Here is a 16,203-nt window from a genome sequence, read left to right on the forward strand (position 1 = left end):
CATTCCTGAGATAAAACCCACTTGGTCATGGTGTATAATCCTTTTCATATGCTGCTGGATTTGGTTTGCTAGTATTTTGTTGAGGATTTTTACATCTATATTCATAAGGTATATTGTCTGTAGTTTTCTTTTCCTGTGATGCCATTATCTGGCTTTGGTATCAGAGTAATGCTGGCCTCATAGAATGCGTTCCATCCTCCTCCTTGGAAGATTTTGAGAAGGATTAATAAGTGTTAATTCTTTAAATGTTTTATAGAATTCATCTAGTTCTGGCTTTTCTTTGTTGGGAGGCTTTTGATTACTGATTCAACCTCTACTTCTAACAGGTCTGTTTGTATTTTCTATTTCTTATTGAGTCAGTTTTGGTAGTTTGTTTCTAGGATTTTGTTCATTTTATTTAGTTTATCTAATTTGTTGGCATACAGTTGTTGATAGTATTCTTTTATACTCCTTTCTATTTCTGTAAAGTCGGTAGTAATGTCCCCACTTTCATTTCTGAATTTAGTAATATGAATCTTTTCTCTTGTCCTTAGTCAGGTTTGTCAATTTTGATGGTCATTTTAAAAAGCCAACTTTTTATTTTGCATCTTTTCTCTGTTGTTTTCCTATTCTCAATTTCATTTATCTCCACTCCTCTTTGATTTTAAGCAGTGATCTGAATCCTGGGGCTAGCCTGTAGCTATCTTCAAAGGTCACAGTACTATGGATCAGAACTGTTGTGTGATAGAGTTGAAAGACTCTATACATGGGTCGTTGGTTCTATACTGAGGTCATTGGTTCGAATCTCAGCTTTGGCATTTACTAGTTGCAAGTCAGAGGCAAATCACTTAAACTCTGTTAACCAATTTCATTATTAGTAAATGGAGATAATAGCTACCTTGAGGCATTGTGAGAATTAAATGAGATCATTTGATGTTTGGCACATAATGGGCACTCAGAACTTGTGCTGCTTACTCTGCTTGTTGGACAGGATCTGCTCTACTTTAAAATGACTTTAATAAGCCAGGAGTCCTTGCCCCATAATAAGCCAGGAGTTCAGAGGACGGTGAGCACCTGCTTCTGGGATTTGAATCCTCCTCCCTCCCTAAGGGTCCTTGTGTTCTAATCCCCTCAGCAAGTTGCTAGGTTACCATTTAAAGGGACATGGTTCATTCATATTCTCTGAAGCCTAAGTAACTGAAGATTTGCTAACATTTGCTGAGAAACTCCCTCTAAATATGATTTGAGTCGAAACATCAAAGGTGGGTAAAAGCAACAGAAGAAAATAATCCCACCAAAACATACTTCTTTTGTTATGCTTGTCACATAAATGGATCTCTGTATTCTGTGGCAATAGGCAGACCCTTTTTAGAATACCTAACATTTATTGGAAATTAGTATCCATCTATGTAGTCATCCCATTATTCAAGCAAGCACTATTTTCTAGAACATGTGAGTCTTTGTTTTTCTCCTTTACATATTGTGATTAAAGAATAGGTCACTAAACTTTTTTATCAAACTCTCTGCTTTTAAATTTTCTGTATCTTTCCAATTCCTTGAGATTTAATAATTTTTTTCACCTTTTTTAGGAAAAGAATGCTTTGAATGACTTTCACTAGTTGCTGCCTCTGATGCCTGAATTGTTAAACACTTGGTCTATTTTTTTTTTTTTGGCTCTTTTAAATAGCTGACATAGATCTTCTTAGATCATAATCCTGTGGTTAAATCCCCTTGAGAAGTTTATCTAGGGCATTAGTTATCTTCTGTTGATCTTATAGTGTTAGATGCCAGCCTTGTTTTTTTTGTTATGTATTAAATGTATCATTGAATTCACTGTTAATATTTTTGGTACAATATGATTTCATATGCTTTATTTGTGAAATAGTCCAGGAATATAGTTTTTCTACTATCCATGTTTTTTAAAAAATTGTATATACTTTAAATATGTAAATGATTGCATTTTAGAGGCAACAGAGATGTCTTCAGTTTAAAGTAATCTTTTCCTAGAATGAAATAGCATTTTATAATTTGTATCTGAATGTGTCAGTTTCATAAGTTTGCATTTGTAAAGACTAGCACTGTCCAATAGAAATATGATGCAAGCTGTATGTAAATTTTCTAGTAGTCTTATTAAAAAAAGTAAACAGATGAAATTAGTTTTAATAATATATTTTATTTAATACAAAATATTTTCACGTTTACCCAGTATAGAAAAATCATTGAGCTACTTTACTTCCTGTATGTATTTTATAGTTATAGTGCATTTCAAGATGGTGCAAAATTTACCTGGAAGTATTTGATCTGTGTTTAGATTTCATAAATGTTATAGGTGAAAAAGTAAATTCATAGACTCAAGTTGTCCCAAATAAATTTTACAATAACTGAATCGAGTATCACTTTTTAAATTTAAATTAAAGTTAAATAAAATTAAAAACTCAGTTCAGACGCTAGTCATATTTCAAGTGCTCACTAGTCACATGTGGCTAGTGTCTGCCATATTCAACACTGCAAGTGTATTCCTCACTTTCAGACTGTAAGGCAGAGCTACACTGTGTTGTCATGGAAGGAGTTATTCTTGTATTCTAAAAGTCAAAAATATTAGTTTTCTCTTCATTCTAGTTTCCTATGGTGTTTTTGAACCAAACCCCTTAGGGCGCTTCACCGTTCCCTGGGTGCTCCTGCGCTGACAGGTTATTGGTTCCTTGTTTTCATTTTCTCCCTACGGTCAGTCCTGGAACTTGCCACGGGTCCTAGCACTTCAAGTTGTCTCCTGAGACACATGTAAGTGATTGGAGAAGAGGAAATTCTACCATCTCATGGTGGAGTTGCTGCAGTGTGGGTTCAGAGGCTCGCCTATCGGATGTCTGACAGTTTGATAGTAGTCAAAGAGGACCAAGGCCTCTTGTTTTTTTTAAAGATTGGCACCTGAGCTAACAAATGTTGCCAATCTTCTTTTTTTTTTTCTTGCTTTTTTTCCCTCTCCCAATCCCCCCAGTACATAGTTGTCTATCTTAGTTGCACGTCCTTCTAGTTGTGACATGTGGGAGGCTGCCTCAACGTGGCCTGATGAGTGGTGCCATGTCCGCGCCCAGGATCCGAACCAGCGAAACCCTGGGCTGCCGAAGGCGGAGCGCGCGGACTTAACCACTCGGCCATGGTGCTGGCCCCAGGCCTCTTGTTTTTATATGGAAGAAAACATGGACAAAGTGGTTCTTTCTTGGCCAATTGGGCAGGTTCAGTTTACAGTTGCAAGTCTCCATTTGACTCTGGCCATGGGAGAGAAAGCCTAGCTTGGCAATTTTTTCAAGAGAAGCCCACAAATCTAGATTTTTATATGAATTCTTTCAATTTTAAAAAGTTAGCAGTGAGTTCAATTTTATATTTAAAATGCCACAAAGAACGAACAAACCATGTTTGCGGGCTGGATTTGGCCCTTGGGTCACCAAGTTATAACCTCTGGTCTAACATTTACTGGTAATCAGCATTATTGGACTTAGGGCTGTTGGACACAGGACCTGAGTGTGAGTTAAAATCCCTAGCAGTCACTGTTGCTTTATATCACTCCACCCTGCCTCTCTTGCACTCCCCTTTTGGAACATGTTCAGTGCACCTGAGTTGGGTTATAGTTGGTGTGGATTGCAAGTAGTTGGTCACTGCTTGTCACTTGCATAACGTGAGAATCAGGTCTGCCACTGAGCACAGTGATGATTACATTTTTCTTCTACGTTAGAAAAAGTAGGAGAAAGAGTATTAATAGCATTTTTTTTTAATTTTTATTTTTAGTTATTTTTATTTTTAGGTGAGGAAGATTGTCCCTGGGCTAACATCTGTGCCAGTTTTCCTCTGTTTTATATGTGGGATGCCGCCAGAGCACAGCTTGATGAGTGTTGTGTAAGTCTGGGCCTGGGATCGGAACCTGAAAACCCTGGGCCACTGAAGCAGAGCACGTGAACTTAACTGCTCCACCACTGGGCCAGCCCCAGCATTTTTATTTTTTAATTTGCTATATAAAATGTATAATTTACTATGTATAGTAATATGTATTCATAGCTATTTTACTGTGTTTGCTTTTTTACTATATGAACATTTTTACTATGTATCAGCAAGTGTTCTAAAAGTTTTACATGTATTAACTGACTTAGTGTTTGCAGCTACCCTATGAAATAAGTGCCTTTGTTATCAACCCCGTTTTACAGGTGAGGAAATTGAGCCTAGAGAAATTAAATAATGTATTCAGGATGACAGGCAGGAAGTAGTAGAGCCAGGATTTGAACCCTGGCAGTTCAGCTCCAGAGACATACTCTTTCTCTTATTACTCCCCTGTCTCCTCCAGTCCCCATGTAATCATTCTCTATTTTTCCATACACCATACTGATCACCTTCCCCGTGGCTGGCCCTGCGGAGCCAGCACTGCAGAATAGGCAAACAGGCAGAGGACCGGGTGCAGTCCAGGCTCCAGCCGTAGAGGATGCTTTGGCTTTTGCATGTGTGAAAATGGAGCTGTCAGTGATCACTGTTATCATAAGGAAAGACCTGATTTTTTTTCTTTCATTTTTTAAACATTTTATTTAGAAAAATTAAAAACCTTCTGACAACTTGTGAGAACCGTACTACAAACGCATGTATACTCTTTCCTTAGATTCACCAATTATTGACATTTTACCCTGTTTACTTCTTTCTCTTTCTCTGAACCATTTGAAAATTAGTTCAAATACTTCACACCTAAATACTTTGTTCAGCATGTATCTCTTAAGAATGAGGGCATCCTCTGTATAACCACAGTCCAGTGATGACTCGCAGGGAAGCTGTCATTGGTAAAACACTTATCTAATGTATACTTCTTATACAGATTTCCCCAGTACTTCCCATTTTGTCCCTTATAGCTGTTGTTTTTTTGTTTTTTGAGTCCAGGTTCCAATCAAAGATTGCATTTAGTTGCCATGTTACTTTACTCTCCTTTAATCTACAGCTATTTACTAGAATTTTTTTGTCTTTCATGACACTGACATTTTCAAAGATGCTTTGCAGATGTCCTTAAGTTTGGGCTTCTCAGATTGTTTCCACATGTTTAGATTCAGGTTAAAGGAACTCGCGGGAATATCACTTAGTGAAGTTGTGTCCTCAGTGTATCATATTAGGAAGCATATGATGTCATTGTATTGCATTATTGGTGTTGGAAAATTGAGCATTTGGTTAAGATAGTGTTCACCAGGTTGCTTCATTGTGGTGGTACCCTTCTCCTTTGTTATAAGCATTCTCTGGAGTGATATTTTAAGATGTACGAATGTCCTCCTAACCCATTGGTGTCCATTGATTCTTGTCTGAATCACTCACTGTTATTGTTTTTGTAAAATGGTGATTTTCTTTTTCTATCTTTCCTTCTACATTTATTAGCTGGCTTTTCTGTAAAGAAGAGCTTTCCCTTTTATGGTAGGCAGAATAATGGTCCCCCAAAGATGTCCACCTGCTAATCCCCAGAGCCTATGAAGATATTACCTGACCTAGCAAAGGGGAATTGAGGCAGAAGAGGAGTCAGACTGATGCGATGTGAGAAGGACTAGACCCACTGTTGCTGGCTTTGAAGATAGAGGAAGGAGACTACAAGCCAAGGAATGGGGGCAGCCTTTTCCTTTCTAGAAGCTGGAAAAGGAAGGAAATGGACCCTACCCAGAGCCATTAGAAAGGAGCGCAGGCCTGTCGATGCCTTGCTGAGACTCGTAGCAGACTTCTGACCTACAGATCTAAAGATAATGCGTTTGCATTGTTGAAGCCTCTAACTGTGTGGTGATTTGTTTTAGCAGCGATAGAAAACCAGTATACTTTCTCACCTTCCTATCAGTATGGATTCCTGGATTCTTTTCTTTTGTATAAGTGAGTTATAATCTATCTCTGTCACTATTCATTTTTGTATTCACATTGTCTCAAATCTGGCCATTGGGAACCCCTTCAAGATCCTTGTGACATGTTCCCAATTGGTTTTTGAGCATTTTCCTCTTTCTTGGCGTAGTGAGGTATTCCAGGCCTGTCTTGTGCTTTCCTTCTCCAACTTGGAATCAGAACACAAACTCTTAAGCAGCGCACTGTACTGCTTCTTATACTCTGCACCAAAGTGAACACACATGACTCTGCACTGTTTTTCTTATGATAATATTGCAAAGACCACATAATAGTGATTGAGTATTGAATATTGGGAAAGCCCTGTACCTGGGCTTTAATGGGTTGCCACAAGAATAAAAACTATGGAGTGTCTGGTCTTTTGATTCCAGTCGTGTGTCTGCTTTGCATGGTGTTCCTTCCAGAGCTGGGCAAATAGTAGCAGGGATTTATGAATATTTTCACATAAATTCGTAAGAAGAAATGCTTATCTTTGTAGAGGCTGAATTTTGTTCTAGGGTCTGTCCATAAGTTTCTGTATTACGCTCATTCAGAAATTGTTCAATATGCGGTCCTTTAAAAACATTGCTCTGTAGAATTCTTAGCTAGCTTTTCAGATAATTTGGGGTGATGCATAGAAAGATATTGAATTTAATGGGCCAGAGTAAATCTTAGTCTTTGGGGATATATAGAAATCTCACAAGATTACAGATTTGTCTTTTAGACAGGTCACAAGCACGGAATACTTACAGGGGCCTGGCAGGAAATATGAATGGTGAAGCAGGCCGGGTGGGGACTGTGCTGAACTGGACAGTACGGGCCTGTCCTGAAGGGAACACTTGCACTTCTCCACTTGACTCTTGCCATGCTGGAGTGACAGAGCCCAGAGTTGCCAGGGTGTTTAAGAGAAACTCAGAAAACTATTTTATATGAATTCCTCCAATTTCAAAAGGTTAACAATTAATTAAGGGTTTTTTTCAACGTTTTCATTAGCTTGGTCAGTCTTGTAAGATGCTTCAGATGGCTCTAGCTGGGAGAAAGGATGAGATGAATTTTTTCTTTTGGTGAGGAAGATTGTCACTGAGCTAACATCTGTGCCAGTCTTCCTGTAGTTTGTACGTGACCCGCTGCCACAGCATGGCTTGCTGAGCAGTGTGTAGGTCCGCACCTGGGATCTGAACCCGCAAATCCCAGCGGAGTGTGTGAACTTAACTGCTGCGCTGCTGGGCTGGCCCCTAGTTCACTTTTATTTTAAAGCTCAGTGAGGAACAAACCAACCACGTCTGCAGATGGGTTTTGGCCCTCAGCGTCAGTTTATAACTACTAGTCTAGATACACTGGTGACCAGCATTGTTGCACACACAGCTATCTAGAGGGGTTCTTAACGTTTTGGTGCAGTGTGGACCCTATCGGCCGTGTGGAGAAGCCTGTGGGTCTCTTCTCAGAATAATGTTTTTTAAGTATATTAAAAAAATACATATGACTAAAAAGAAAATCAATCATATTGAAGTACAGTTACGAAAATATTTTAAAAAAAGAAACTTGTAGTATATCTGCTTTTTTATGCCTGCCTTAAATAACATGACCTAGTGGTAGTTCTGCTAACTACCATAATTTTTTAATACTGTGAGAATAAGTGATATTTTGAGATAACTGTAATCACTGTAAAATAATGTTAAAATGCCTGGTATTTGTTGGTGGCAGGTCATGAGTACTGCTTATACTACTCTGCTTTGTTGCCGACATTCCTGATTGAAGGTCATGTTAAACTTCAACTAGAAATTAGTGAAAATGAAGATGTCATTTTCCCCCCGTCCATATTTAGTAGCCCCTAATGAATCTCAGGTCAAGAACCCTTGGCCCAAAATAATCCACACCCTATATGTAGTAGCATAAGGGCAGCAGTATAGTATTTTTTTAAAAAATTAATTTTATTGCAGTAACATTGGATTATAATATTATGTAACTTCCAGGTGTACATCATAATATATTTCGAATTCTGTGTAGATTAAATCATGTTCACCACCCAAAAACTAATTATAGTGCATCCTCTCACATGTGAGCCTGATCACCCCTTTTGCTCTTCCCTCTCCCCCTTCCCCTATGGTAACCACCAATCCAATCTGCATTGCTATGTGTGTGTTTGTCATTGTTTTTATCTTCTACTTATGAGTGAGATCATATGGTATTTGACTTTCTCCCTCTGACTAATTTCACTCAGCATAATACCCTCAAGGTCCATCCATGTTGTCACAAATGGCCGGATTTCATCATTTTCTTACGGCTAAGTAGTATTCCATTGTGTATATACCACATCTTCTTTGTCCATTCGTCCCTTGGTGGGCACCTAGGTTGCTTCCAAGTCTTTGCGATTGTGAATCATGCTGCAGTGAACATAGGGAGGGATGCGTGTGTCTTTATGCATTTCTGTTTTCAAGTTCTTTGGATAAATACCCAGCAGTGGGATAGCTGGATCATAAGGTAGATCTATTCTTAATTTTCTGAGGTTACTCTCATACTTTCCGTAGTGGCTGCACCAGTTTGTACTCCCACCAGCGGTGTACGAGGGTTCCCTTCTCTCCACACCCTCTCCAACACTTATTGTTTCCTGTCTTGTTAATTATAGCCATTCTGACTGGAGTGAGGTGATACCTCATTGTAGTTTTGGTTTACATTTCCCTGATAGCTAATGATGTTGAGCATCTTTTCATATGCCTGTTGGCCATCCGTATATCTTCTTTGGAGAAATCTCTGTTCAGTTCTTTTGACCATTTTTTAATTTGGTTGTTGGTTTTTTTGTTGTTGAACTGTATGAGTTCTTTGTATATTTTGGATGTAAACCCCTTATCTGATATATGGTTTGCAAATATCTTCTCCCAATTGTTAGGTTGTATTTTCATTTTGTTGATGGTTTCCTTTGCTGTGCAGAAGCTTTTTAGTTTGATGTAGTCCCATTTGTTCATTGTTTCTTTTGTTTCCCTTGCCCAGTCAGACATGGTACTTGAAAATATGCTGCTAAGACCCATGTCAAAGAGCATTCTGCCTGTGTTTTCTTCTAGAGGTTTCATGGTTTCGGGTCTTACATTCAAGTCTTTAATCCATTTTGAGTTGATTTTTGTGCATGGTGTAAGGGAATGGTCTACTTTCATTTTTTTGCATATGGCTGTCCAGTTTTCCCAACACCGTTTATTGAAGAGACTCTCCTTTCTCCATTGTAGGCTCTTGGCTCCCTTGTCAAATATTAGCTATCCAGAGCTGTGTGGGTTTATTTCTGGGCTCTCGATTCTGTTCCATTGATCTGTGTGTCTGTTTTTGTACCAGTACCATGCTCTTTTTGGTTGCTATGGCTTTGTAGTATATTTTGAAATTGGGGAGTGTGATACCTCCAGCTTTGTTCTGTTTTCTCAGGAATCCTTTGGCTATTCAGGGTCTTTGTTGTTCCATATACATTTTAGGATTCTTTGTTCTATTTCTGTGAAAAATGTTGTTGGAACTTTGATAGGGATTGCATTGAATCTATAGATTGCTTTAGGAAGTATGGATATTTTAACTATGTCAATTCTTCCAGTCCAAGAGCACGGACTATCTTTCCATTTCTTTGTGTCTTCTTCGATTTCTTTCAACGTTTTATAGTTTTCAGTGTACAAATCTTTCACCTCTTTGGTTAAGTTTATTCCTAGGTATTTTATTCTTTTTGTTGCAATTGTAAATGGGATTGTATTCTTAATTTCTCTTTTTGCTACTTTGTTGTTCGATTTTTGTATGTTGATTTTGTACCGGCAGCAGTATAATGTTATTGAGTATAATTAAGCAAACCACCCTCTTGCACTTTGTATCTGTCTCTACAGCTAAATTTCTCGTTACTGAACTTGATTCTGTGTTTTTCTTTAGAACGTTATCATTTGTCTTACAAGATTGTGCGAACAGACAGTCGCCTGGTACGCAGCATTCTGACAGCCCATGGATTTCATGAAGTAAGCTCATTTTTACTGCCTCACCTGATCTGCTCAGAAGCTGAAAATCCCGGCTCTCTGGCTACCACTTAACAGGCCCAGCTCTAGAAAGTACCCGGCACCAATGCTTAGTGATAATGCAGAACTAGGATTGAATTTCTGAGTGGCGTTACCAGTTTCTTCTTGAAATATGTGTAAAACATTTTCACACGATTTTTTTTTTTTGCAAAAAATCACATTGTTTTTCTTGCTATGTTTGTGAGCTTGAGCTAGAGGCAGAGTTGCCCGTAAGAAATTGCCTGATACCCAATCAAGGTTCTTTGATTTCAAGCAACAGAAATAGACTCTGCTGAAGTTAAACCAGAAGGGATTTATAGGAAAGATGTGCACGAGGTGGCTAGTGGAATTGGAGGAAAGGCTGAAAAGGCAGGCCTTTGAAAGGAGAGAGACCAGGACAGCCCCAGGGATCTGGGAACAGGAATCTTCAGGGCCATTTCCTCAGGGCACTGCTGTGGAAGTGACACGACTGTGTTCATTGTCTTTGTTCCTTTCCCTGCTCAAGAGTCACATTCTGGAGATAGAATGACTGGCACAGCTTGGATCATGGCTCCACTCCTTGGGGGAGGGAGAGGTGGGTGATTGGCAGGTCTTTTAAAACCAAGGAGTATGTTACTCCCAAAGAAAATTGGGAATATTGGGATTTTGACATCAAAAGGTACAAACTAAAATGCTGGACAGACTTCCACGGTAGATATTTTGAGACAGTTGGTACAAGTCTGGTTGCTAGCTCTATATCTTAGATAGAGGTCTGAAGTAGACATTTTGAGGAAGTTCTGATACCAGTGTATATGCTATCTTGTGGCTGTTTTATCTCCAGGGCTTAACATGGTACCTATCGTGTCATAGGCATAGAGTACATAATTGTTGAATGAATGGACAAATGAATTCTTTTTTTTTGCTGAAGAAGATTCACTCTAAGCTAACATCTGCTGCCAATTTCCCTCTTTTTTTGTATGTGAGCCGCTGCCACAGCATGGCCACTGACAAAGAAGTGGTATAGGTCCGTGCCCGGGAACTGAACCAGGGCCACTGAAGTGGAGCATGCCAAACTTAACCACTAGGCCCCTGGGGCTGGTCCAGACAAATGGGTTCTTATGAATGAGTGAATGAATTCGAAGTTGGTTTCTACTATAAGGTTTTAGTTCTGATCGGTACTTTATACCCAGCGTATGCAAGGACATGAGGACACTCTGAGAAGAGAGTTTGGAGTTGGGCCCTCTTCTCATACTTTGATGTGCAAGAATGCTAAGTGACATCATGGACTTCTATAGGAGGGTTAATTTATCGTACTGTTTGCATCTGGGATTTGCTCAACTCTCGTATTCCTTAAACTTGATTATCCTTGTGTTCTGTATACTCAACTTTTGTCTTGTTAGGCTTTCATACTGAGACACCTCTGTGAGTACTCTGTGGATGAAAAATGTCTACAGGCATCACTCTTCTGGAAGAGAGGCTATCTCTGATGTTTTTGTCTTGTCTTCTTATCTGCCCTCAGGTTCACCCAAGCAGCACTGACTATAACCTAATGTGGACAGGATCCCACCTGAAGCCCTTCTTGCTTCGCACCCTCTCTGAAGCACAGAAGGTTAATCACTTTCCCAGGTAATGCTCTTGCAGCTACTTTGCTCCGTTTGAATCTACCTGGCATTGGGCATGTAGCCAGCAGAGAGAATTAGTGTCCTGAAAAAAGGTCTGTGATACAGGGCAGCAGTCTGCAAATCAAACTGAGGTGTTTATATCCCTAAGCATATATGCGGCCTTTCCAAGGACTGTGTAGATATGGATGATTTTAAAGGAGGCTGTTTCTGGATTGCAGTCATAGGTTCTCTTTCCTAAAATAGAGCTGCTTGCGAGTCCCTCACGTGGACACGTTCTCCCTTCTCACCTCCTTTTTCATAGTTATTGTTTTTCCACTTTATAAAAGAGTGGCCCAGCTAGATTCTTAACATGGTGCTTTGTCCTTAGGTGTAAAAATTTCCAGGGTTCCAAACAAAAGTACAAGAAAATTGGTATTTAATTGAATTCTACGATGCATTGAATTCTTTTTGTATGATAGGGATTTCCATTTGTTTGCTTTTAACAGAATTGAAGGAGGACATAGTCAAGTTGTCAGCTGACAGATCATTAAATATAATTTTTAATCATAGATCATCTTGTGACTTTTTCTTTTTAAAGATTTTATTTTTCCTTTTTCTCCCCAAAGTCCCTGAGTACATAGTTGTATATATTTTAGATGTGGGTCCTTCTGGTTGTGCTGTGTGGGACGCCGCCTCAGCGTGGCCTGATGAGCGGTGCCATGTCCATGCCCAGGAGCCGAACCGGTGAAACCCTGGGCCGCTGAAGCAGAGTGTGCGAACTTAACCACTCGGCCACGGGGCCAGCCCCCCCTTTTTTTTTTTCCATCTTGTGACTTTTGACACAAGATGGGGTGTGTCAGGAAGGGGTTCCGAGAATTGAGTGTCATTGCTATAGAAAACGTCTTCCAGTCGCCTTTGGGTTTTTTTGTTTGTTTGGTTATTTTTGCAAGGAAGCTTTTTGCCCTGAGCTAACATCTGCTGCCAATCTTCCTCTTTTTTTGTATGTGAGCTACCACCACAGCATGGCTACTGACAATCGGTGTAAGTCCGCGCCTGGGAACCGAACCCAGGCTGCTGAAGCAGAGTGCACCAAACTTAACCATTAGACCACCGGGGCTGGCCCTCCAGTTGCTTTTGTTAATGGAAGCCTAGAGAGGCAGTATTGCCTCATGGTTAGAAGCAGAGGCTCTGTAGCTAACTACCTGGGCCCAGATCCCAACTCTGCTGAGTGACCTTGGATGAGTGACCTTTCTAAGAGTCAGTTTCCTCATTGGTAAAAAGAAGGTACTAATGATGCATACTTCATAGGACTGTTGTGAGGATTTAATATGTCAAGATCTAAAGTGCTTAGAACAGTGTGTGCCTATCACACACAGTAAAGACTATGTAAGTTAGCTATTATTTTTGTGAACAAGGTTTCTTAGTGTTTACGTCTATGAAAAAGAAAACAGGAAGAAACTTAATGCTGAAACCCTGGTTTTTCTAGCCAGTAAGTAATACTCAACCATGAAGAGATACATGGTTACATTTTTATTTTATTTTCAGGACTTAGGCCCCAGTTACTCACTTATGCCAACAAGTTTTATTTTCAGTTATCTCGTATACTTTTCTCACTTTCATGTAATGAAGGCTTTTTCTTGATTTTTCAATTCTACTGTCTTATATCTAGGCACTGTGTATAAATGCCTGGCCTAAGCTGCCTCTGTTCTCAGATAGTTTCTTCATAATCTTGGATAAATGTGTGTTTTGAGTCTTCATAACAAGTTCCAGTTTTATTTTATCTCTGAGCTTCATTTGCAGAAATTAATTTAAACCTTCTTTTCTTCCTTACTGCCTGGAAGCTGTAGATTTGGTTTTCTAAAAGTGTGACTGGATGCTTGAAGTGAATCAGATGTGTCTACTTTAAATAGGCGTTTAAACAGTCTTTAAATAGCCCGCACTAGAGTCTGCATTCCTAATTCATGATAGTAGTTAGTATTTATTTCAGGAGTGTTTGAACTATTCCTGTAGGTATTTGGGAATTTCATCTCAATTTGGACTCTGTCAGTATTAAAAATTCTAACCCTATATTTTTTTGACTACTCTTTGAATGTGTTGCATGTTTGAGAAATTAATGATCCATTACCTAAATGCATACACTTTGTGGCTTCTGCTGCTCTGTCTCTCCTCTTTTAATCCAAGGACTTCTAACTCACATGCAACAGGAATTCTAACCCTTAAAATGTTTCCAATATTATTGTGAACTCTTCCTTAATAAAATTTTTTTAACTTTTTATTTTAAATAATTTTAGACTTATAGAAAAGTTGCAAAAATAAAATAGTTACTGTGTATGCTTTACTTAGTTCTCCTAATGTTAACATGAGATAACCACAGTGTAATTATCAAAATGGAGATGTTTACATGGCTATAATATAGATTTTAATCAAACTCTATAATATTTATGGTGTTTTGATGAATTGTGTACTGTAATACAGTGATAATCAGTCCAATATAAACAGTTAAAGCCTTTATGATCACAGGAAATTAAAAAATATTGCATATTACTTCATGTCCATATTTTTATTGTAGAGAAGGTAGGATATGGTGTAGAAGATGTGCAAGCATTAAGTCTGTTCTTTCAGGTTACACTGTTCTTTAGGGGACAGGGGATGGAAGAAGTAAAAAGGGTGACTGGGGGGATAATGTCTGGGTGGGAGTATGGGGGAGGCTTCAGGGATGCTGGCAGTGTTCTGCGCTCAGTCTTGTAAAGATTCTTCATGCTCTGCACTGGTAGTCATGTGTGTGCTTTTCTGTATATATGTTAACTTCAGTAAAAAGCGTATTTAGGGGCTGGCCCCGTGGCCGAGTGGTTGAGTTTGCACGCTCCGCTGCAGGCGGCCCAGTGTTTTGTTGGTTCGAATCCTGGGTGCGGACATGGCACTGCTCATTAAACCACGCTGAGGCAGCGTCCCACATGCCGCAACTAGAAGGACCCACAACAAAGAATATACAACTATGTACTGGGGGGCTTTGGGGAGAAAAAGGAAAAAATAAAATCTTTAAGAAAAAAAAGCGTATTTAAAAAAGTGAGAAATTTACTGACAAAAAGAGCTTTTTCTTTAGTAACATTTTTTTTTTTTTAAAGATTGGCACCTGAGCTAACATCTGTTGCCAATCTATCCTTTTTTTTTCCTTCTTCTCCCCAAAGCCTCCCAGTACATAGTTGTACATTCTAGTTGTATGTCCTCCTGGTTGTGCTTTGTGGGACGCCACCTCAGCATGGTGTGATGATGTGCCATGTCTGCGCCCAGGATCCAAACTGGCGAACCCCTGGGCCGCTGAAGCGGAGTGTGCGACCTTAACTACTCGGCCACGGGGCCGGCCCCTTTAGTAACATTTTTTGAATGTATGGTGGCTGTTGAATCCTGATGTTATTTAGGTTCCCTTGAGTATACTTAAAAGGGTACTGTTACAGTTTTATTTTAAAATGATATTTGCCATTCATTGGATCCTTTGGAACGATTTATATTTATGATGAAAAATCTTTGATGTCAACTAAAATGATACATAGTCTCCCCAAATTTGCATAGGGAATACCAAGCAAAAAAGCTTTGAGACCAGTAAAACTGAGCATCTGTAGGAGAGAGTGTTCTTCTTATCATCTGGTTCAATGTTTCTAATTCCTTTATGCTAAGAATCACTGGGGGTATTTTTAAAAACATATACATTCACAGGTCCCGTTGCAGATTCATGGAATCCCCTTCTCAGAAAAGATATGTATTTAAAAAGCACCTTCTACATGCTTAATCTTTCCAGATAAATATACACTGGAATGCTATGTATTTAAAAAGCAATGAGGTGATTTATATCCAGGAAGTTTGGAAACTATGAAACTAGACTAAATCGCTGTTACAGAGTGGTCTCTGGACCACCTGTACCAAGATCACCTGAGGTACTTGTTTAAAATGTACCACATGAGGTACTGCTGCGTACCTGTTAGAATGGCTAAAAACAAAGCCAAAAAACCAAACACCACCAAGTGCTGGTCAGGATGCAGTGCAACCGGAACACTAAAGCTTTGCTGGTGGAAATTGCAAAAGGGCACAGCTGCTTTGGATAACAATTCGGCTATTTCTTATAAAGTTATATACTGATGTGGTGGTTTCAAAATGTGTCCACAGATTCATTGACATTGCCTTCAAAAGGTTGAGCTTCATTTCTCTAGTTTTGAGTATGGGCTGGACTTAGTGACTTACTTCTAACAAATAGATATGCAGAAGCGATAGCATGCCACTTCTGAGACTATGTCAGAAAAGACATGGCAGCTTCTTTCTTTTTTTTTTTTGTTTAGAAGATTGGCACCTGGGCTAACAACCATTGCCAGTCATTTTTTCCTGCTTCTCCCCATGCACCCCCAGTACATAGTTGTATATTTTAGTTGTGGATCCTTCTAGTTGTGGCATGTGGGATGCTGCCTCAGCGTGGTCTGATGGGCGGTGCCATGTCTGCACCCAGGATCCAAACCAGTGAAACCCTGGGCCGCCGAAGCAGAGCGCACAAACTTAACCACTCAGCCATGGGGCTGGCCCCCAGGCAGCTTCTTTCTTGCTCTGTTTCTGTCTGTCTTGGATCATTTTCTAGGAGAAACCAGCTGTCATGCCATGAAGGCACTCAATTAGCTTTATGGAGAAATTCACATGGGAAGGAACTGAGGCTTCCTGCCAACAGCTAGCCCTATGTGAGTGAGCTATCTGGAAAGTGGATCTGCCAGCCCCTGTCA

The 16,203-nt window shown here is 39.5% G+C and overlaps 1 protein-coding gene across 26 annotated transcripts in view; it reads left to right on the plus strand.

Annotated features, from left to right (window-relative positions):
• The window catches only part of TTLL5 (tubulin tyrosine ligase like 5), a 279,445-nt gene that overhangs the window by 10,212 nt on the left and 253,030 nt on the right, over nucleotides 1–16,203 (plus strand). For 25 of the 26 annotated variants that reach the window (XR_011504698.1, XR_011504700.1, XR_011504699.1 and 22 more), the window contains 2 exons: nucleotides 9,745–9,827; nucleotides 11,362–11,468. Coding sequence is in view for 23 of the 26 variants with exons in the window: in XM_044774056.2 (XP_044629991.1) it covers nucleotides 9,745–9,827; nucleotides 11,362–11,468 (190 nt within the window). In the remaining 3 variants the exon portion in view is untranslated. The remainder of the gene's footprint in view (nucleotides 1–9,744; nucleotides 9,828–11,361; nucleotides 11,469–16,203) is intronic. The other variant, XM_070514101.1, reaches the window with a different exon arrangement.

The sequence above is a fragment of the Equus asinus genome, chromosome 7 (genome assembly GCF_041296235.1).
Source record: "Equus asinus isolate D_3611 breed Donkey chromosome 7, EquAss-T2T_v2, whole genome shotgun sequence".
Taxonomy (NCBI): domain Eukaryota; kingdom Metazoa; phylum Chordata; class Mammalia; order Perissodactyla; family Equidae; genus Equus; species Equus asinus.